General features: G+C 56.1%; 1 protein-coding gene across 1 annotated transcript; it reads right to left on the bottom strand.

Moving 5' to 3' along the window:
• Nucleotides 1–6369: 6369 nt before the first annotated feature.
• Nucleotides 6370–16283, bottom strand: BOK (BCL2 family apoptosis regulator BOK). Its single transcript, XM_047721654.1, has 5 exons — nucleotides 16039–16283; nucleotides 15334–15585; nucleotides 12576–12704; nucleotides 8216–8379; nucleotides 6370–7179 (listed from the first exon to the last, which is right to left on the bottom strand). Exons 2-5 carry the CDS (start codon nucleotides 15554–15556, stop codon nucleotides 7054–7056), a joined length of 642 nt encoding a protein of 213 aa, XP_047577610.1. The 5' UTR covers nucleotides 15557–15585; nucleotides 16039–16283; the 3' UTR covers nucleotides 6370–7053.
• Between the last annotated feature and the right edge of the window lie 5614 nt (nucleotides 16284–21897).

Raw genomic sequence — 21897 nt, 5'->3', positions numbered from 1 at the left:
CATTTTGAATATTATCACTTGTGTAGACTGTGCATTTCTTTCATCAGCTGGTGAGTAACTTGTTTTCCAGTTGTTTCCCTAAAAAAATTAAGGAGTGATTTTTTTTCCCCCCCTTTCTTCTGCCGGCAGTTTTGGCAAGACCTAAAATATTTGTGAGTCTTCCTGGAGGAGCCAATAATAAGCTGATGACAAACGTGGGACAAATAGGGTCACAGTCACTTCACTGTTTTTGAAGCTAACAGGGCCTCGGGGCCACGTCCACACAGATGAAGGGCGTCTGAGGCCCCAGGATGGTGTGAGCTCGGCATCCTTGCACACATCTTAACTGTGGAGCAGGATGCTGCTTTCATTCGTGTGTTGACTGTGACATCTCCCAAACACACTTGAGCCCCATGTGCCTGTCACCCCACTGTTTCCCACCACCAGCTTCCTTTCTTCTCCCTTCTTTTGGTGGGCATATTTTTAAACAAATTCTGGGCATTTATCCCTGACTGCTGCAGTATGCCTGGGAAAACAAAACCAAGCCGTTTTCTTCTTCCTCATACACCAGCATCTATAAAGCCCTGCCAGGAGCTTGGGGCGCTGTGCCAGGGGAGGTGGTGCTTGGCCCCGGGGACATCAGAACCGGTGACAGCAGCTGCAGCCTTCACCCCCCACCCCCGGGGCTCAGGGTCCCAAGGCATCAGTGGCTGGGGTCGCCAGAGGAGGGCCCCAGGGGCAGAGGAGGTCGGTGCTGTGGGCCTGGTAAAGCACCTGTGGGAGACTCGCAGTGCAAACTCACTCTGGGGCAGAGTCCCCTCTGGGAACCTGTGGGACCAGACCTTGGGCTTCCAAAGCGCCTCCGCAGCCATAATCAGGATGGACGCTCCTGGTCACGCCCAGAGCCCGCGGGCGACAGTTACTCTCTTGGGCTCCTTGTCTGCCCTCCAGGCCCGTGGGGGGTCCTGCCTCCACAGCCTCACTGGCGCAGCCCAAGCCGCCATTCCCCTGGTCTCCCTGTGGATCACACAGTTAGGCTACGCTGATCTCTGTGGCTAGAATCACCAGTGGCTCTGCTGGGCTCAAGGCCGAGACTGCTTCACCCTCCAAAATCTAGGTGGAGACAGCAAAGCCCCTCTGGTTAGGATTTCCACATGCGGGTTTGGGGGGAACAAGCATTCAGACCTTGGCACTGAGGAAACCGGGAAGCTGTCTCAGAGCTGCGGGAAGTTCCCCATCCCTCCTCCTGAGTTGCACAGGGGTCTCAGAGGGCAGCCCCCAGAGCTGCATGCAGCGTGGGCTCAGAGCCCAGGACAAGAAGCAAACACCCTGCACCGTCATCGGTCTCCTACCTGCTAGGCTGTTGTCTTGTTGGGAAGCAGGTCCCTAATCCCAGAAAGGTTCCCAGGCTGGATTCTGGGTGTGTCTGTCTGGTTCCTCTGTCCCCTCTGTTCCCTGCAGGTGGGAAGTTCTCACTGGATCCGCTGCTTGCAAGGCATGCCCAGCACCTCTGTCTGGCACCAGGAGCCTCACCTATCTGCCTTCTGCCGCTGCTGATGCTAAAACTCAGAGGCTGCCCGGGGGACCTCCTGAGCCAGCCCCTTGGTCAGGGCCACAGACTGGCCACCTTCCTATTACAGTCATTTCCTTTTTTTAAAGTTTGTTTATGCATCTAAATAATCTCTACGCCCAGTGTGGGGCTTGATCTCACGACCCCTGGATCAAGTCATGTGTTCTTCTGACCAAGACAGCCAGGCACTTTCTTTTTCCTTTTTTTTTTTTTTTTTTTTTTTTTGGTGTGTGTGTGTGTGTGTGTGTGTGTGTGTGTGTGTGTGCATAGACATTGTGTGTTATTGGATCTGGTGTATTTTTTATTTTACAAAATCTACAGAGGAGCCAAAACTGCAAAGCAGTCGGCAGTGTTGTGATGGGCAAGGGGGCTCCCCTGGGCCCTTCCCCTCAGGTGCTGACGGACTGGAAGGGTGAGCTGCATGGAAGGAGCCGGTGGCCGCAGAGCAGGAATGCTGACATGGTGGGACTGGGTCCTGTGGTCCCTGCCTTATGGGTGTGCTCAGGGCATCTCTGGGTAGACTGAGTAAAGCAAGAGGCTGGGTGCCTGCCGCCCCCTTCCCATTTCTTCTCTGGCAACCACGGGATGGCCCCTGACTCACTCCATGCCTCCGGGTCTGCAGGAGACAGCAAACAGAGACTGAAGCTGTAGCTACCAGGAGGGGTCAGCTAGGACCTCTCTCCCCCACACTCCCCTGTCGCTGCCACCACCCATACAAACAGGGAGGAGAGGGAAGAATTCCAGGCATGAGCCAGGCCCTCCCAGGATACTGAGGAGAGTATGGACATTTCTGGGGCATGTCCCAGGAGACAGTGTCTTCCAAAGAGCCAGGGGAGCAGACCCGTGGGGCTCGGAGCTACAGTCTGGCATGCGTGCGCTGTTGCCAAGTCTCCAGGCCTCTCCACCCTCTACCCTGGCCGCCTCTGACCAAACTACTGGCTCCCTCCACGTTCTTGTCCCCCGATGGCAAAGCTCTTGAAAGCCCTGGTCTGGAGGGCTGGGCAATGCCCTGCACCAAGAAGCCTGTCTGAGAAGGGAATCTCAGCGGAGATGGTGAGATCGGGCTGGGGGCAGTGCCATGCAGGAGGCACTCTGTCTACCGGTGTAGTTTCTCAAGTGGGGATGGGTGGTGGAGAACTCCTTCTTTCGTCTGGTAGGGCACCCTCGGCCCTGAGCGTCAGGCAGGAAGGGGGTGGCAGCTGTGGTGATTGGTGAGTGCCCCACGGACACACTCAGCCCCTGCCCCAGCCCCTTTGGCCCCAGCAGTCTGGATCCCTGATGCCCCCACAGCCCCCAGGGCAGGACAAGGATGAGGACAGACCCTGGAGGAGAAGGGGGTGCTCCAGCAGGACAACGGACACCGTATTGTGGGGCTGGATGACACCTGAAGAGCTGTGCCCTCACAGTGTTCTCACCCTGGAGCCACAGCATGAGAGAGGGGGTGTGGAGAGAGGAATAGGAAAAGCTCCCCGGGGACCCGGAGAGGGGCGTTCAGGGACAACAAGGAAGAGCTGCACTGAGACCTGGAGCTGGGAAGGGACAGGCCTCTCACTCCTGACTTGTTTTGTAGTCATCTCTGTGGCAGGCTCGGGGCTCGAACTCTGGACCCCGAGACTGTGGAGCCAGCTAGGTGCCCCCAGCTGTGGTCACTCCTGTGTTGGGGATGCAGTGCGCAGGGAAAGCTGCCCTCCGCGTGCATCGGCCACTCCCTGTCGCCCTGAAGTGACTCCCCCGCAGAAAGCCAGCTGTGAAGGAGGGACCCTTCCCTCCAGTCATCCACTGCTGGCTTCGGGGCTCCCAGGAGCCTCCAGCCAAGCTGTAGCGGATGCGACACCAGCCTGCTCAGGGGCTGGGAGGCTGGAAGGGCAGCCAGTGCTGCAGCAGGTCAGGGGGTACCCCGGCCTCGGGCCCTGTGGGTGGGGGTGGGCTCCGAGGCCCAGGGCGCCCTGCTCTTCCTCCCGCCCGTGCAGCAGAACCAGAAATGCCTTTGGACTTGGTTTTGTCCCATCCTTGTGTGGACTGTGAGACTGCGACGTGGCCAGGGCCCTTCCCTCTCACTGCCTCAGCACGGGACACACGCTTTTGCGTTTAAAGACAAAAAATTACACATCCGTACCATTTCCAATGCACGTTTTAGGATTATGAAATGTTTTACTTAAATGCTTTGATTTTTTATCTCTTCTAAGGTGAAAAATCTTGGTTCTTTGCAATATTAGTATTATTTGCTTTATGCCACAGATAGCTGTAATGTTTTCAGGATGATAATACAGTTACTGACAACACACAGCCAAAGTTTGCAGCTCTTCCTCTAGTTTTTGCACCTTTCCTAGCAAAGAGATGACGTTCAACTATAGTTTAAATGGAATAATTGGTTTTTCCTAGGTGCTCAGCTCCCTGACCTGACACACAAGCAAGCAACTGTTCTCAAGGTGGCTTTGCTTTTGTGAAACGTCCTCCATGACTTTAGGGTCAGAATTGTACAATGAGGCACACGCTTCAGTGGCCCAGCCACGGCTTCCCAGGCAGGTCCCCTCCTGCTGGACGCCTGCACTGCTTCTGGCTTCAGCTGACAGAGAACGTCACAGTGAGCAACATGTTGCTGGGGATTTCTGCTGCTGTGTGTGGGATGGGTGTCTAGAGGTGGGCTGGCCCGTCCTCATGGGGGCTGCGCCACCCCAGCCCCGCTGACCGGCCGTGGTCAGGGCAGGGACAGGCCAGCCCACTGGGTGGGGAGTGGGAGCTGTGATTGTTTGGGTTTGCATTTCTTTCTTTGCTTTTTCCCTTTTTCTTCTGGATTTTTTTTAGCTGATGAGCTCTTTTGAATTAGGAATATTAACCCTGATATTCTCAGTGTTCAATTACAGCTTTTTTATTGAGGTAAAATATAAAATGCACTGTTACGACATAAATGTCACCATTTTAGTCATTTTAAGGTGCATAAAAACCAGAGTGTGCAGGATAGTGGCGTTTTGTGTATTCATAATGCTGAGCAGCCATCACCACTGTCCATTCCCAAGACATTTCTGTCGCCCTGGAAGGAGCACCGTAACCACAGGACAGTCACTGCCATCCCCCAACCCCAGCCCTGGCGACCACTCCTGCTTTGTGTCTCAAGTTAAAATATTTTTGAAAATGTTAAACGTTATAAACATTTTTATCCAGTATGTATTTTGTCTTTTATTGTTTCTGAATTTTGAGTCCTATTTAGGAAGGTTTTGTCTATCCCTGGGTACAGAGAGAAATTACCCATGTCTTCTAGCTTTTATTCCGTGTTTACACTTGGGATCCACATGGAACCCGTGTCTGTGTCCAGGATGACCTGTGGGTCCCACCTGGCCTCTGTCCACGCTCGTCAGCAAAACCATCTTTTTCTACACCTTCCTCACGGACTCTGTGTCGTGGGCATGAGGGTCTGGCTGTGGCCGTCCCAGGTCTCCCAGGCCACCACCTGCACGTGGACCCCACACCCGGGTTCCACACAGGTGCCTCGCAGGGCTCCCTCACCTCTCTCCTTCTTAAGGTTCTACCTGGCTATTTTCGCTTTTTAAAAACATTTCCTCCCACATGAACTTTATAATTAGTTTGTTTTAATCTAAGATAAAATCCATTCTGTTTACAAGAATGGCATTAAATGTCTAAATTGACTTAGGAAGAACTGTCTTAATGAGATGGACTTCGTCTCCAGAATGTGGTGATTCTGTCTGCTCAAGACCTTTAAGTGGGGTCTTGAAGGTACATGGGAAGGTGTCCTCACCCAGGCTGTCACACGTCTCGTGTGTGATACGTAAGAAACTGATCTTTCTGTTGCTATGGGAAATGGGGCGTCTCGCCCGCTGTGACTTCTTTTTTTTTTTTTTTTAAAGATTTTATTTATTTATTTGACAGAGATCACAAGTAGGCAGAGAGGCAGGCAGACAGAGAGGAGGAAGCAGGCTCCCCACTGAGCAGAGAGCCCGATGTGGGGCTCGATCCCAGGACCCTGGGATCATGACCTGAGCCGAAGGCAGAGGCTTAACCCACTGAGCCACCCAGGCGCCCCCGCTGTGACTTCTAACCCTGTGTGAAGACAGCCCCCATCCGATATCCGCATGGCCTCAGACCCCGCTGCTGTCCTGAGTGTCCCCTGTGCAGCCAGCCTGACCCGGGACCGGGGCCAAGTGCAGCAGACGCCCCTGGGCAGGCCCGCCTCCCCCGTTTCAGGCACTGGCCCTGGGGAGGTGCAAGGGGGCCAGGCAGGGCTTGGTGGAAGCCGCAGGCCTTCTAGCATGCCCGACTCCCGGAAGCCTCTTCCGTCAGGATCCCTACTTGACTGGGAGGCCGGATGGGAGGGCAGGGCCGCTGACCTCAGCAGGCCTTGGCTCAGCCACACGTCATACAGAAAGGGCACCGGACTGAGGCCACATGGCAGCCCCCCAGCACCCTGTGCCTGTGGACAAGCAGGAGTCAGGCCCGCCTGGGGAGAATGTCCTTGCCTCAGAAAGCAGAGAGGGGACTGCCTGGAGCCAGTGGCCATGGAGCAAAGGAAGGCCATGGCCAGGAAGGGTCTAGAGGCTGTTGTTGGCCAAGAGGAGGCATTGCATGGCCCGGGGCTGGACCGTGCACACGTGCCCGGCAGGACAGCTGAGCAACCACCACTCGTTACCAGTGCATGTGCACGAGTGAGACTAGGAGCGTGTACCCATGACGCTGTGCGTGAGCTCCCCATCGTGGGGAAGGCAGCAGACCCCTCATCAGGGAAGACACTGGGACACTCCCGGGCTCACTGGCTCTGTGTGGCCCTGGGCAGCAGCATGACAACAGGCACAAAGATGGATCACCCCTCCATTGCCGTGAAACTTTATTGGAATTCAACACACACACCAACCTTTCTGTTTATGGGCTCGTGCACTCAGGTCAGTGTGCTGGCCTGGAGCCCGGTGACCCTGGTCCCTGCCACACAAGGACCCTGCCATGGGAGGGGGACACACTGCTCCCTCCAGAAATGGATTAAGCAACCAGCACATAAACTTTATGCCCTGTCTTCAAGGTCAGTAAGACCCCACGGCTCCTCCAGCCTTGGCCAGGCCAGTGACACCTTATGACTGAATGAGCAGGGCCCACTCCCCACAAGGACCAAGGCCAGCTCATGTCCTGACATGGTCCCCCTTCACAGAGGGGACCCAGGCATCAAGTGGAGCCTAGTGTTCTCAGCTCCTTCCTTTTGGACCCAGGAGGTGACCCTGACTTTCTGGTTCCAGAAAGAGGACAAGCAGAATTTCCAAGAGAAGGGGAGCAATGGGGGAGGCACTGAAGCCCAGCTCCAGGCCAGGGAGGCCCCCTCTGCTGCCCCTTCCAGAGAGCCTGGGTCTGAGGGCGAGGGGCTCAAGGCAGGGCCTCCAGCATGGGGGCAGGGCTCTGAGTGTCAGAGCCTTCCCAGCCTGGTCGAGGAGGACATGGGTGCTCTCCAGGGCCCAGGGCCTCCTGGGTCGGAGTGCCTGGCTTCAGCCTGTGCACGAGGCAGCAGCTCATCTCTCTGGCAACAGCAGGAAGAAAGCGGCCTTCAGGAAGCGGCCAAAGCTGCAGAGTGCAGCCACGAGCCAATGGGAGCGGAAGCCGGGCTCCGTGCTGACCACACACTTGAGGACATCGGTCTGGGAGGCAAGAGGACACGGTTAGAGAACAGAGCACCTTGAATGAGACATCAGCCGACTACCATGAGGGGGTGCCTGAGGGTGTCAGGGAAGGTCTGTGGTCTGCTCTGGACCATGGGAGGGGAAGGGAGCTCGAGGTGGGCAGAGGGTGGTAGATGGACACTGCCCCACTGCAGCCTCCACCACCATCTCCAGGCCAGAGCTAGCTCCCAACACGGCCACCTGCCTACTGCCCATGGGGCCACAAACACCCTGTGTCCTTCTGCCTCGGCACGGTGGAGCCTGGGGTACCCGGAAGCGACTGATCCAGCTGCACTCTCTCTCAGAACAGGAGTGGGAACCAAGATTTCCAGAAGCCCAATGAACAGCCATTCCTCATTCCTTTCTATTCCTGCTGAGAAATAAAATCTTTTCTCTATAGTCTGGACTTTGACTATGGTGTCAAGCAACGTCTTTGCCTCCACGGAGAGGAGAGGATGTGGGGGGACAGAGGCCCCAGGGTCTCTCTGCTAACGAATGGCCACAGCCACGGGTCATCCTGAAAGCAATCCCATCCCCACCAATGCCAGCTTCAGAGGAGACTGCAGCTCTGGCCACCGCCCAACCTCAGCCTTTGGCCCCAACCTCAGCAGATTGCTGAGCCCTGTCATCCCAGCCAGCGAGCCCCACACACCCTGGTCCACCACCCATTTACAGAGGAGAGAACGGACATCTCTGCGGGGGGGTCCGGTCGGGGCCAGGTGGGCAGCTGGGGGCACAGAGCCCGTGGTGGGTAAGACCCACGCACCCACCCCCATGGTCTGGGCTGGTCTCCCCCCAGCATCAGAGTGTAGCTAGGAGGGAGTGCGGTGAGGATGCTCTGGGCAGGGTCAGGACTTCCCCTCTCATGGGCTAAGGGGCCCATGGCCCTGGGCATGGAGGAAGCAGAGGACAGGTCAACGCTGGAGCTGGGCAGCAGGAGCCGCCCCGGCCCTCCCACCTCCCCTAACCCCTCGCCGCCCCCACCCCCCACGGGGTACCGCAGGTCCCCCCTCACCCATCCACCACGCCTTCGAAGCCAGGGCGCCAGGGTCTTGCGCACAAATTCTCCAAGGCAGTCGACAAGCGCGTGGACCATGGCGGGCTGGGCCTGCCGCACACAGTCGATGGCCAGCCCTGCCGCCACTGAGTACAGGGACACCACCTTGCCCCATGTGATGCCTGCGAGGAGAGAGACAGACGCCGGTGAGGAGAAGGCCACCCAAACCCAGGCTCCAGTCCAGCCCTCAGGGTCATACAAAGGGCCTGAGACTTGGGGCCACCTCCCCCGCCCCTCCCCGCACCCAGCACCTGCCTCGGGTCAGTCCTGCCGCCCTCACCTGCACACCTGTGCCAGGGCCCAGGCCAGCCTCGCCCAGCCCCCAATCCCCGGGAGGAGGTGAGCAGGCAGCAAGGCCGTCCAGGAAACAGGAAACTGAGGCTAAGGGTGGGGGTGACCGACTGACGGCCGAGGGAGCAGCCCCAAGGAGCACCTGCCCCTGGCCTGTGTGTTCGGAGGGGCCAGGTGAGGGCAGCAGGACAGTCTGGATAGAGAAGCTGAGGTCCGTGAGCGCACGGCCTGCCCCAGACCTACAGCTGTTGGGAAGCAGAACCCCGGTGGAGCCCGCCCGGCGGGAAGAGGCAAAGGACAGTGTGGGGAGGCCACCTGCCGATGCTGGGGCACAAGCCTCCTTCGTGTGCAAGGAGAGCTCACGAGTCCGCGAGAACAAAGAGAAACATTTCTAAAGAAATATGAGCACAGAAGAAACAGCTGCTTCACAGAAGAAAAACTACAAATGCATCAACCCTTGAAAAATGTCTGCCCTCACGAATAACCCAAGAAAAGTCAGAGAAAAGCAGGAAGAGATGGCAGTCTATCAAATGAAAGCTTCACGGCACCACAGGCTGCGCCGTGTCGTCTGCTGAGACAAACAGGCCAAGGCGCCTGCAGTGTCTGTGAAAGGCCACCAGTGCATACGGTCCTGGCAGGACAGGAGCCCGAGGAGGTGGCAGTGTGGGCAGAGGGTGCCCCTGCCCCTCCATGCACCCTCCCACGCAGCCAGAGCCTCTACCAGCTCCCATAAACCCGGCTCCCCCGCGCTCACGGGGGCCCTCTTCATACCCGCCAAAAGATGGAAGCGACAAACACCCAACGGCGAAAAGAAAAGCAAAGGGCTCCAAACCAGGGACTAGGACTGAGCCCCGGAAAGGGATGGAGCCCCGATACTGCCATGGCTGGTGGGGGGCGGGTGTCAGAAACACGGCGCTCAGTGGGAGCAGCAGACTCAAAAGGCCCCCTGTGCTGTGTGAGTCCACAGACATGAACTGTCCAGAACGGGGGAGGGGGTGCAGAGTGAGTGCCAAGAGGGCTCCAGGTGTCCTTCCGGGGATGTGAAATGGGGCAGATGGACAGCAGTGTCCCCGCACATCACAATGCCTCATGGTCAGGTAAGCTCCATCACCGTGACAAGAAAAATTTTAAAACCCATAAATTGGATCCCATCCCTCTCCTGCCTAAACCCTCCAGTGACTGTTACTTTCCATCTCTCTCTCTCTCTTTTTTTTTTTAAAGAATTTATTTATTTATTTATTTGACAAAGAGAGAGATCACAAGTAGGCAGAGGCAGGCAGAAAGAGAGAGAGGAGGAAGCAGGCTCCCCACTGAGCAGAGAGCCCGACACGGGACTTGATCCCAGGACCCTGAGATCATGACCTGAGCTGAAGGCAGAGGCTTAACCCAATGAGCCACCCAGGCGCCCCACTTTCCATCTCTTTCAAAATAAATCCAAGTTACGGAACACGGCCTGGCTGACTCCCAGTCAGGGGAGCATGACTCCCGATCTCAGGGGTGTGAGTTTGAGTCTCACGCTTGGTGTAGAGCTTACTTTAAAAAAATCCAAGTCTGAGATCTCAACTGAACCCCTGGCCCCAAGGGCGCCTTCCCTCCACTGAGGTCTTGCGCCCACTCTCCCCACCTCCACAGGCCGGGCCATCAGGGCCCCAAGTCACAGTGACCATGTCTCGCCCCATGCTTCCCCAGCCAAATGCCACGTTCTGTACTGCCACCCGGAGAGGGGCCTCACAGTCCCATGAGAGGACAGCCAGCTCCACATGGCCTTGACCCTTGAAGGTCTGGAAGGGGCTGCACACGTGGTCTCCTCGGGGTCTTCTGTGCTTAATTTCGCATGGAGAGATGATCTCAGTGCCATAAACCGGTAAGCAGTTCCCCTAAGTTCCAGTGGCATCCGTGCGGCCACGCCCACCCGCCCGCCTTTGGGCCCCTTCCCGGGCCCAAAAGCCACGCCTCGGTTCCCTGGGCCCGTGGATTCCCCACTCCCGGTGTTCGCTAGGAAAGGGCTCTGGCCAGCGCTCGACAGTGGCTCGGGCTCCCCACACCGGGCACGGGGTCCGCAGGGTTCATCCACGCAGTCGCGGGTGTCCGCATGGGGCGCACGTGTCCGCCAGCCAATGACTATGGGCTGCCTGCGCCATGGCTCCTCTGTGGGACGCACTCATGGAGTCTGGGCGGCATGTGTATGCACAAGCGTCCGCCCCTCATGGCGACACCTGGGGGTGGGCAGCCCTGCGAAGCAGCCACACCACCTGGGTGCCACTGGTCACACCCTGCCCAAGCCAGGGCTCATAGCACCGATCCTGCCACTGGGGGTCCGCAGTGCAGGCTCACGGTGGTTCTGCCGCACGTCTCCCCCACGGCAGAGGGCAGGCTTCTCATGGGCTCCGGGCCAGCCGTGTGTCCGCTCTTCTGATCCTTTGCTCATTTTTAGTATTGGTTTCTAAAACTTGTTTATCTTTTGCATTTTCTGACCTTTCTGTGGTAAAATATTTTGCTCTTGTAATAAGAAAAAAAAAAAAAAAAAAAAAAAACCCACTCCTGCCAACTTCTCATCAAGGAGGGAAAGATCCGTGTTTCCCCCGAAGAGAGCTGAGCCGGGCAGCCGCTGCCAGGAGCCACGCTGGTGGCCGCTGCCTCTGCCAGGAACACACAGACGCCTCCACAGATCCCCGCCCACAGTCCTCAAGCTGCCCCATCACCCACCAGAGCCCGGGGGGCCTGTCCTGAGGAAGAGGGGGCACAAGGGATAGCGTGAGGGTCAGTGTGTGGACCGCGGGAAGACAGGGACCAAGGCCAGTGAGCACCTTGTGGCTGGGCTGACTCTGTGGAGAAAGGAGGGTGGACGAGGGGCCAAGGGGAGACTGGCCAAGCAGCAGGTGGGAGGGTGGGAGGGGCAGCCACAGCTGCTGAGGGGCTGGTCTGAGAGCCAGGTCACAACAGAGGGGTGGATCTGTGACCCCACGCTCCAGGGAACCCTGCTCCTCCTCCGTTTTCAGGCGGCTCTGGGTTCAGAGATATTAAGAAACCAGCTGCAGGTCACACAGCCCGTGAGGGAGCAGCTGCCCCAGAGTCCCAGAGGGGCAGGCACAGGAGTGAAGGCTGTCGGAGATGAAGGGTGGCACCCACATGGGGTAGGCCTGCGGACACTGATGCTTCAGTGTGAAGGGGAATATTCTGCCCCATGTCAAAGGAAAATTACACAACTTTCACTGAACTCCACAAGTGGATTGAGCTGTGGTGGCCTGTGTCCATTATCCCCACCCCCCTCCCACCCCAAGGCCTTCCTCCCAGAGCCCGGAGCCTTTCAGAAGCTCTCGGGCCTGAACCCGCGCTGAGCAAGGCCAGGCTGGTGGGGAGGGTGCTCAGTGTTGGGCCTCTGTGCTGTGCCCTGCGTGCATACCTGCCACCACCGCGGGCCTCGCCTGGCCTCCCGGCTCCATCCCAACCACCAGCAGCCCAGAGCTGCGCTCTCAGAAAGAAGCCTTCCTTTTAAAGCCAGACCTCAGCTCATAAACCAGCCGCCCAACAGCCCTGAGACAGACACGGCCACCCACACACCAGCGTCAGGCCCAGAACACAGGAGCCCAGGGAGGACTAAAGGTGGCCACCAGCCTCGAATGCCCGCTGGGCCCCACCCGCTGCCTCCTCCTTGAGGCGCCGTCCCGGGTCATCCTCACGGGGTTCCCAGGACCCAGATCAGGACTGTTAGGACACTCTGAAGGAAACTGGCCCTCTGACCAGCCCACCCAGGCACCCCCAGGAAGACCTCAGTCCTCCGCACCCTACCTAATACTGGCCAGAGCCACATGAGAGGCCTGAGGCCAGCTGCCCCGCAGACACCCCCATCCTCAGAACCCAGGGAAGCACCACACAGCACTGTTCGGGTCAAGCTTCTGGGCGGGTTTGTACAGCAGTAAGGTGGTCCTGGAACCTGTGGGGGCTACTTGCTGCACCCTCCCAGTGCCCAAGGCCCTGCGCCAGCCCACAGACCCGGGCCTACAGCAGCATGAGGGCCCAGGCCTACCTCCGGAGAAGATCTGGGACGCCACAGCCAGGAAGGCGTCAGTCACCACAGTCTCAGATTGCAGGGAGATGTTCAGTTGACGGGCCACGTTGCGGTAGACACTAGGCCGAATCAGCTCCAGCTCGTCCCCTGGGCAGTCACGCAGGGAGGTTAGAGGTGGTCGGGCCTGCCTGACCCCAGTCCCACGGGCACACAAGCCTGGCACCAGCCCGCTGCTCATTGGCCCATGGCCACAACTGGCACTGAACAGGCCTGACTGCTGACCACCCCCCTCAGCCTGTCAAATTTCCACCTCCACTTGACCCCACCATGGCCCCCGGGGATAAGAAGACTGAGGAGGTACTGTGGGCACCCTCAGACCTGCCTCTGCGGTCTGCCCCTTCTGACAAGCCAGCCACCCCCCACCCCCACCCAGGGCCAAGCCGGCCGGGCCGGTGGGGCGGGAATCCCGAGGAGGAGCAAGGGCCGTGCCTGATGGGTGACTCATGGCCCACAGCGAGCTGCCCGGGCGGCAGGCAGACTGGGCAGGCAGCCAGAGCCCCACATGGGTAGAGGCTTATGCCAGCGACCCCACACAGGTGGGGCCCCTGGCTGCTGCCTCCGGGGGGCGTCCTCACTCAGCCCCACCCTCAGCATGGGTCTGTGAACCCAGAAGCTAAGCCTTCGCCCGCCCAGGCTCAAACCTGGGCTCCCGGTGCCAAGTGGGTGTGTCAGGGTGGGCGGCCACACTCGGCAGAGGAAATGCCCTCTCAGCGGCCCCGCCTGCTGCCCGCGCTCACTGCAGCGCCCCTGGCAGCGAGGTGCCGGGAATTCCACGCAGCCTGCGGACTGGGTGTCCCCCAGCCCAGGCACTTATGCAGCCAAAGCAAACAGGGAAAGGCTGTGGACAGGACAGCGTGCGCCGATAAGGGCGTCTGCATCGTCCCTGGGGCCAGCTGCACTCCATCTAATTAAACGAGATCTGGATGCAGAGCAGAAACCAGCGAGGCTGGGGGGCGGTGGGGACCGGGGGTTGGAGTGGTGGATGGCATGGAAATTCCCAGGGCAGGCCTGGCTGTTCCCACATGCAGATCTTGCGACCCAAGAGACCGACCATGGGGACGCGACCCCGGCTTCTTCCTGTGTGCTGCTGCCCCAGGAGCTGGGTGTCTGGGCTGGCGTGGGGTTGGGAGGGCTAGGAGCATGCTGGGGGCGGGGGCAGGGAGACTGCGCCAGGCACGAAAGGGCTCATGCCGAGCGGTCTAAGAGCGGAGCGCAGCAGGAAGGCAAGAACGAGAGCACTCTGGGGGTCCGAATCCTCCCCCTCCTTAGCTATCTGCCAGGGCCCAGTCCCAGGGACTGGGCAGAGCCTGACACAGAGGAAGGACCCTGCTCCTGAGAGGGCCAGTGCTGGGCACCTGGCCAGCCCCTGCTCCCCAAGACCAGGCCCAGAGCATTGGGGCTCTCAGGGTGGGACACGGGGGACTGAGGCTACAGAAACCAGCCTGGTCAGAATGGCAGAGCCCGAAGCAGGGACTCTGGGCCCAGGCAGAGGCAGCACCAGTTCCCGGGCACAGACAAGGAGACAGAGACCAGGAGGCTGGGAAGAGTGGCAGAACAGGCCAGGACAGAGGCAAGACTTCCTTCTGGCTACCCTAGGGGGACATTCTTGGGAGACCACAGAACCATCTTCGCCAGGGCCCTCTAGAATGTCTCCCCAGTGCCATCCCCATAGCCCCGCTGAAGAAACAGCAACTGGAGGCTGACCTCATGGGAGTCCAGGTCCTCTGGATCCCTGCCTGATTCCCCAAACCCCACTGGCTCTCCACATAGGAACCACTCCCCTCCCCTGGGGCCCAGGTGGGCTACCACGTCTCCTGGCAATCTTCTACACTGCCCATGGAGTCTGCCCACCCCCCTGCCCCACACTGGGGCAGCTGGGTCTGCACAGCCCTGCTCTCAGGGGCCACACAAAACTGGGACCAGCAGACACTGGTGTCGGCCTAAGAGGCAGGGTGTCTGTCCCCTTTCACTGAGGACCCCCTCCAACCGCAGATCCTGGGCCAGCCTTTCCCCACACTCTGCATGAAGAGCCACCCCATCAGGGCTCCATCTTTGCTCCCCACTCCCAACAACCAGTTCCAGAGTGAGCAACCTTGGCCCTCGTGGTGACTGGCCCCAGCCCTCTGGGGTCTAGACCCTGGAGAAGATGGAAACAGTCACTGTGCTGTGTGGGACCCCACTCCAACCAAGTACTCCCAGGTGCCTAAGCATGACCAGGTGGCCAGGTGGGATTTTGGCTGCCCAGAACCTTGGTGGCTTTGACCCTTTTGGGGCACCAAATTTCCAGACGGAGCCCTGCCAGGCATCCACATCAAGAGGAAAGAGCTGCAGGATTTCAGGCAGGAGCTGCAAAGAGCTACTTTCCAAAATAAACACTGGGACACGTGGTCCCACAAAGGATTTTCGTGCCCAGCTCAGTACAAGGGTCACTCTGGAAGTTTAACCACCAAAACAGTATTCTTCCTGGAGCTTTCTAGTCTAGTCTAGACCTTCAGCCAGAAGGTCTGAAATCTGGGCTGAACAGGCATATGGGGGAGCTAGCTGTGGCGGGTGGGCAGGGCAGCCTGAGGCATAATGAGGCGAGTGTAGGTAGGTCTGCCTTGCGCAAGGCTGTCCCCAACACCCCCCCGCCAGCGCCCTCTCTGTCCGTAAAGGAAACTGAGGCCCAGCAGCAGAGGGCACCTCTAGGGCATAGGCCACCAGGGCCCGCACTCACCCAGGCGCAGCAGCACCGCGCACACCTCGGCCAGGCGGCCTCCGGGGGCCGGAGCGGCGCGCTCGGGCGCGCTCCAGGCGAGGCCAGCGCGCAGTAGCCGCGCGTGCACGAACTCCCGGCCCAGCGCCTTGGCCTGGGCCACCAGCTCCTTATCGGTGGGCGAGCGGTCAAAGGCGTCCATGATCTCCGCGGCGAAGACCGAGGAACGCCGCAGCACCTCCATGGCGGGGACACGGGCTAGGGGCGCGGCACCTGCGGGGGGACAAGCTCAGCGCCCCGGCCTGGCTGGCGGCCAGGAGCCAGCCCCGGGAGGAGGTCGCCCCGCGGGGTGGGAGAGTGGGCGGGGGGCCCGGGGAAGGGGCGCGCGGGGAGGAAGGGCTGCCGCCGACTGCGAGGGGCCGTTCGTTTCGGGGGCCCCAAATCTTGAAAACATGGTGTCACATTCTTTCGGATTCCAAGTTAAATCCCAAAGATCCCCACGGCTGCCCGGGATAAGAAGGACCGCGGGGACAGGGCAAGACGCCGTGGGGACGCCGTGCCCGCGCTCGAAGACGAGTGCGCGGGCGGCGGCGGCGCCGGCGGGTGACAGGCGACGGCCAGGACCCGGCCCGGCCGCGCGCTCCGAGGACACCGGGCCTCGCGCCTCGCCGTCCTCGCTGTTTGTCCCGGGCGTAGCCGTTCCCACGGCGAGGTCGCCCTGCTCACCTCTCCCGCGGCATATCGCGGGCGCGGGGCCAGGGAGGGGCTCTGGCCTCAGGACCTGCTGGCCGCCGTCTCCGCCGACCTCGATCCTTCCATCCAGAGCCGCGAGGACGCGCGCCCGTCCCTCGCCTGCCCGTCCGCGCCCGGGCCCGGCTGGCGCGCGAGTGCGCGGGGCTCTGCGCTCCTGGGGGTGCGGCGGCGGGCGAGGGGCGCGCGGAGCGCACAGCGCGGCTCTCTGCCGGCGAGAGGCGAGGCTTGGGGCTTCGCCTTCTAAGGAAAAGGCAGCCCCCGGGGCGGAGCCGCGGCCCAGAGCTTCCCCACCGCCTCCCCGCTTAAGGACGACCGAGCGAGTTCCTGGCGAGACTTGGAGAGGGACACCGGGCGGGAGCTGTCTCGGCAAGGCCGGGGTAGTGGGTGACTGGAGCCTAGCTCTGGCGTTGGCTGCCTGGATTCACACCCGACTCCATTTTCTTATTGTTTCCTAGAGGTTCTTTATATATTCTGGATATGTGCCCCCGGTGTGGCGCATGGATATCCGATATTGTCGATAGATATCCGAAAATGTACGGGGTTGAAGATACTGCAGAAATCTTCTGTCACTCGTGGCTTGCTGTTGCTTGTAATGAGCCGGAGTGATTCTCAGTGACGTCCAATTTATTTGTTGTTTCTCTTAGGATTAGTGCTTTTTCATTAATATATTCGCCTATGTTTTAGAAGCTTAAATGTTTTACCATCTGTGATGGGTCACTCGTCCTCTGGGTAGTGTTGTAGGGGCCAGAGCCCTTTTTTTTTTTTTTTTTTTTTTTTTTTAAATATGAATATCCGGTTGACCCAGCATCACTTTGTAGAAAAGGGCATCATTTCCCCCTTGAATTGGAAAAGAGCTTTCATCATAAATCAAGTAACTGTTATGTGAGGACCTGTACTGGACTCTCTTCCATCCCTGTGGTTAATTCCTCTATCCTTGAGCTGGGACACACAGTTCTAACAACAAGATGAACCAACCTGCTCTAATTCACGTACATAACAGCATTTTACCCAATAGCTGTAGGATATAGGTTCTTTCCAGGTGCACATAGAATGTTAATCAAAATAGGGGCATCTGGGTGGGCACCTGGGTGGCTCAGTCACTCAAGAGTTTGAGTCAGGTCAATGATCTCAGGATCCTGAGATGGAGGCCACATATAACTCTCCATTCAGCAAGAAGCCTGCTTCTCCCTCTCCCTCTGAAGCTCCCCCTGCTTGTGCTCTCTTTCTCACACACTCTCTCAAATAAATAAAATCTTAAAAAAAAAAAAATAGGGACCCCTGGGGACACCTGGGTGACTCAGTCAGTTAAGTGACTGCATTTGGCTCAGGTCATGATCCCAGTACCCTCCTTGTGCTCTCTCACTATCTCTCTCAAATAAATAAATAAATAATCTTAACAAAAAAATAGGGGCAGCTAGCTGGCTCCACTGGTGGAGCATTTGACCCTTGATCTCAGGGTTGCAAGTTTGACCCATGGGGCTTTTATTTAACTTAAAAATAAACTTTTTAAAAAAGATTTTATTTTATTTATTTGACACAGAGAGAAAAACAGCGAGAGAGGAAACACAAGCAGGGGAAGTGGGAGAGGGAGAAGGAGGCTTCCCTCTCAGCAGGAGCCAGAGGTAGGGTTCCATTCCAGGACCCTGAGATCATGATCCAAGCTAAAGGCAGATGCTTAACTGAGCCACCCAGGAGCCCCTAAAAATAAAATCTTTAAAAAAATGTATTATTCAAGATAGACAATATCTTGGGCCATAAAATCTCAACTAATTTCAAAGGACTGGAATCATACAAGTTTGTCCTCTTTGAATTAAATTATAACTCAATGTCAAGAAAACTATTAGAAAACCTCCAAGTGCTTGGAATTTAAACATCACACTTCTAAATAATTAAAGTTCCAATAGTAAATCATAACAGAAATTGTGAAATATTTTGAAGCAATAGTGAAAATATGATGTATCAAACATGATGGGATGCAGGTAAAGCTGTGCTGTGAGGAAAATTTATAGCTTTAGAAGAAAGGTTGATAATTAATGTTCTAAGTTCCAATTCAAGAACTAGAAAAAGAACAAATTAACCCCAAAGGTGAAAGGAAATAACAAACACAAGAGCAAAAATTAATGAAGGACAGAAAAAATTAGAGAAAGTCAACAAAGCCAAAAGTTGGTTCTTTGAACAGATTGATAGACCTCATAAATTCCTGGAAATGTCGAGTAAGAAAAAGAAAACACAAATACCAATATCAGGAATGAAAAAAAGGACATCAAGAGATACTATAAACATTAAAAGGGTAAAAAGGGCACCTGGCTGGCTCAGTTGGTGCAGCATGAGACTCTTGATCTTGGGGTTTGAGCACCACATTGGGTGTAGAGATTACATTTTTTTTTAAAAGATTTTATTTATTTGACAGAGAGAGAGTAGGCAGAGAGTGAGGAGGAAGCAGGCTCCCAGCCGAGCAGAAAGCCCAATGCAAGGCTCGATCCCAGGACCCTGGGATCATGACCCGAGCTGAAGGCAGAGGCTTTAACCCACTGAGCCACCCAGGCACCCCTGGGTGTAGAGATTACTTAAAAATAAAATTTAAAGAGGTTCCTGGGTGGCTCAGTCGGTTAAGTGTCTGACTCTTAATCTCAGCTCAGGTCTTGCTCTCAGAGTTGTGAGTTCAAACTCTGCATTGGGCTCCATGCTGGGGATGGAGGCTACTTGAAAAGTAATTAATTAATTAATTAATTAATTAAAAATTTTTAGAAGGATAATGAGAGGATAGTATGAACAACTCTATGACAATAAATTTGAAATCTAAATGAAACACAATTTACCAAAGCTGACATTGGAAGAAATGGAAAATCTAGGTAGTCCTATACCAATTTAAATAAAATTAATCCATAATTTTAAAATCTCCCCACAAAGACAGTTAGAAATTCAGATGTTTTCAGTGGCCTCTGGTTGCCTCAGTCAGTAGAGCATGCAAATTTCAATCTGAGGGTTGTGAGTTCAAGAACCATTGTGGGCATGGAACCTAGTTAAAAATGATATAATAATAACAATAACAATAATAATAATAAGTTGATTAATTCAGATGGTTTCATTGGGGAATTCTTCTAAACAGTTAAAGAAATATCCCCAACCAGGGCACCTGGGTAGTTCAGTGAGTTAAGCCTCTGTCTTCAGTTCAAATCATGATTTCAGTGTCCGGGGATCAAGCCTTGCATTGGGCTCTCTGCTCAGCGGGAGCCTGCTTCCCTCTCTCTCTCTGCCTGTCTGTCTGCGTACTTGTGATCTCTCTCTGTCAAATAAATAAATAAAATCTTTTTTTTTTTTTAAGAAAGAAAGAAAGAAAGAAATATCGCCAACCTTACATAAACCTGTCCAGAAACTGAAAAGCAAGCAAATATTTACCACTTCATTTTGTGAGGCTAACAAAGCACTGATGGCCAGCGCTATCAGGAACCCAATTAGAATCTAGGAAAGCTGTTGAGCCTCTGTCTGCCTCGGCTTCTCCATCCACAGAGTACAGAGAATAGCAACGCCTACCTTCTATGGTTGTTGAGAGGACTGAATCTATGTAAAGACTTGCTAGTCATGTAGGAAGTGCTCATTAATTGTTAGCAGTTTCTGCAGAAAACCTACAGAGCTCAAAAATGTGAGTGTGCATTTTAATATATTCTTCAGTGCTGGAGCTGGAGCGCCAGGACAGAGTTTGCCTTTGGCATTTTTTTCTTTTATTTTTTTAAGATTTTATTTATTTACTTATTTATTTATGAGAGAGCATGAGTTGGGGGAGGAGCAGAGGGAGAGGAACAAGCAGCCTCTGGGCTGAGCCTGCCCTGGGGCTCACCTGCAGGACTTGATCCATGACCCTGAGATCATGACCCAAGCCAAAATCAAGACAGAGATGCTTAAGGGACTGAGCCCCCTAGGTGCCTCTGCATCTGGCATTCCTGCAGAGCACTTAGGTGGGGATGCCCTGTATTTTATATATGGGAATATGGAAGCTCAGAACGAAAAGGGTCTTGCCCGAGGCCTCATTGCAGAACCCGGTTTCATCAGATTGTGAACTTTGAAGTCTGACCCTGGGGTTCCTGGAATGTACACCTGGCAGGGGAAAAACCTATGTCTGCAGACAGGGGACAGGGGTGTTTCCTCCTGCTACCTTCCCACCATGTGGCCTCAGGCAACTTCCTGCACCACTCGCAGCCTCCTATACAAAATGAGACCCCGTTCTCTGTTTCCTGTCTCCTGGGGAGCATGGATGGGTGCAGAAAACCTTCACAGACTCTCACGTCGAGGAGACAAATCACTGGACAAAACTGATAGCATGTCTGTGTTTAACACAGTCACTTCAGTCTGGGAGATGCCAGGCCTGGATCCAGCCATGCCTGAAACCAGTGGACTTCTCCCAGGACATTTTAGATTAGATCAAAGCCAGGTCTCAGAATGTTCAAAACAGAATACTGATAGCAGTGAGGAACTGGAAATGACCCAAGTATTTATTAAGAGAGGAGGTTAAACCAATCCTGACCAGCTCAAGCCCAAACCCTTATCCAGACCTTAAAAAGGCTGGGTCATGCTGGAATTCATTGAGGTCTTCTTGTCCCTTGAGGCCTGGAGGAAGCTGGCCAGATCCACACAGTCCTGGCCCCCAATTCCCCAAGAGGGCTTCAACGTTCCTCCAGTGCCCCTTGGCCCAGATTTCCTGCCTCTGCAGAACTCTTGCACTGTACTCTCCTCTTGGATCTGCCCCCTCTGTCTGTCCTGGTGTTGACCAAGTGTGGAGTCTGGTCCCTGCTTGGTGCATCCCTTCTGTGTGCCAGAATTGGCTTGAGCATGGGGGGATTTGTTGATTCATGTGACTAAAATGTCCAGAGAGAGTGGGGCACCTGGGTGGCTCAGTTGGTTGAGCATCTGACTCTTGATTAAGGCTCAGGTCTCGATCTCAGGGTCCTGAGAAGGAGCCCTGCCTCTGGCTCAGCACCCAGCGTGGCATCCACTTGAGATTCTCTCTCTTTCCCTTTCCCTCTGCCCCTCCCCCTGTAAAAAAATAAATACAATAGACTGTCCGGGAAGTTTCAGGCACAGCTGGATCCAGGCGTCTCTCCTCCATCTGTGGGTCTGTCTGTGCTCCTTTGTGATGGCTTCACTCTTGGGTGGGCTGTCCCTGAGTAATTGCAGGTCACAATACACACAGCCATCCCGCCCCACCTCACCAATTCAGCCTTTCCTGCTGGGGAAAAAAAAAAAAAATCTTTTCAGAACTCCGCTGGGGGTGCCCTGGGGCCAGCAGCTTTGGTTGTGCGCTACTCCCTGAACCAACTGTGACTGGAGATGGTGGAGGTGCCCAGCCCTCAGGTCTGGCGGCATACCTGGCCCTGGATGGGGCACAGTGGCCTGTCAATGCCACCATATAGCATGGAGGGCGGGGTTCATGAGGCCCCATGGAAGAGGACCAGGTGAAAGATCCTGGCTTTCCATAAAAATCTGCTCAAGACTTTTGTGGGGGGGGGGGTCACAATTTGGGGAGCAGGGGGTCCATAACTCAGTGATGCCACATTTGAAAGATAAGTGGTAATACCTACCTCAGATATGGACTGGGGGCCCTGCCTGGTCCCCCTACAGCCATGCAGTGAGACAAGCACACGCAGGGCAGTCTCCTGTCCCACAGAGCAAATGCCGGGGCCCCTGGAACCCCATCTACACCACCACAGCCACCCTCAGAGACTGTGTGGGCCTCTCCCTGAGCCTGGCCCTGGAGGGGACAGAGCAGCCAAGGTCTGCAGGGACGTGGATGTGTGGACGGGCATGGGAGAGGCTGCCAGGGCTAGCTGGGACTGA

The sequence above is a fragment of the Lutra lutra genome, chromosome 3 (genome assembly GCF_902655055.1).
Source record: "Lutra lutra chromosome 3, mLutLut1.2, whole genome shotgun sequence".
NCBI lineage: Eukaryota > Metazoa > Chordata > Mammalia > Carnivora > Mustelidae > Lutra > Lutra lutra.
This window is presented reverse-complemented; position numbering and strand designations above follow the sequence as displayed.

Excerpts from the sequence above, each read along its gene's own strand:
- BOK (XM_047721654.1), bottom strand. The coding sequence starts at position 15,556 with ATGGAGGTGCTGCGGCGTTCCTCGGTCTTCGCCGCGGAGATCATGGAC. Across the intron at positions 8,380-12,575 it reads GTCCCAGATCTTCTCCGGAG|GCATCACATGGGGCAAGGTG; the intron begins GTAGGCCTGGGC and ends CTCTCCTCGCAG. Across the intron at positions 7,180-8,215 it reads TTCGAAGGCGTGGTGGATGG|ACCGATGTCCTCAAGTGTGT; the intron begins GTGAGGGGGGAC and ends CTTGCCTCCCAG.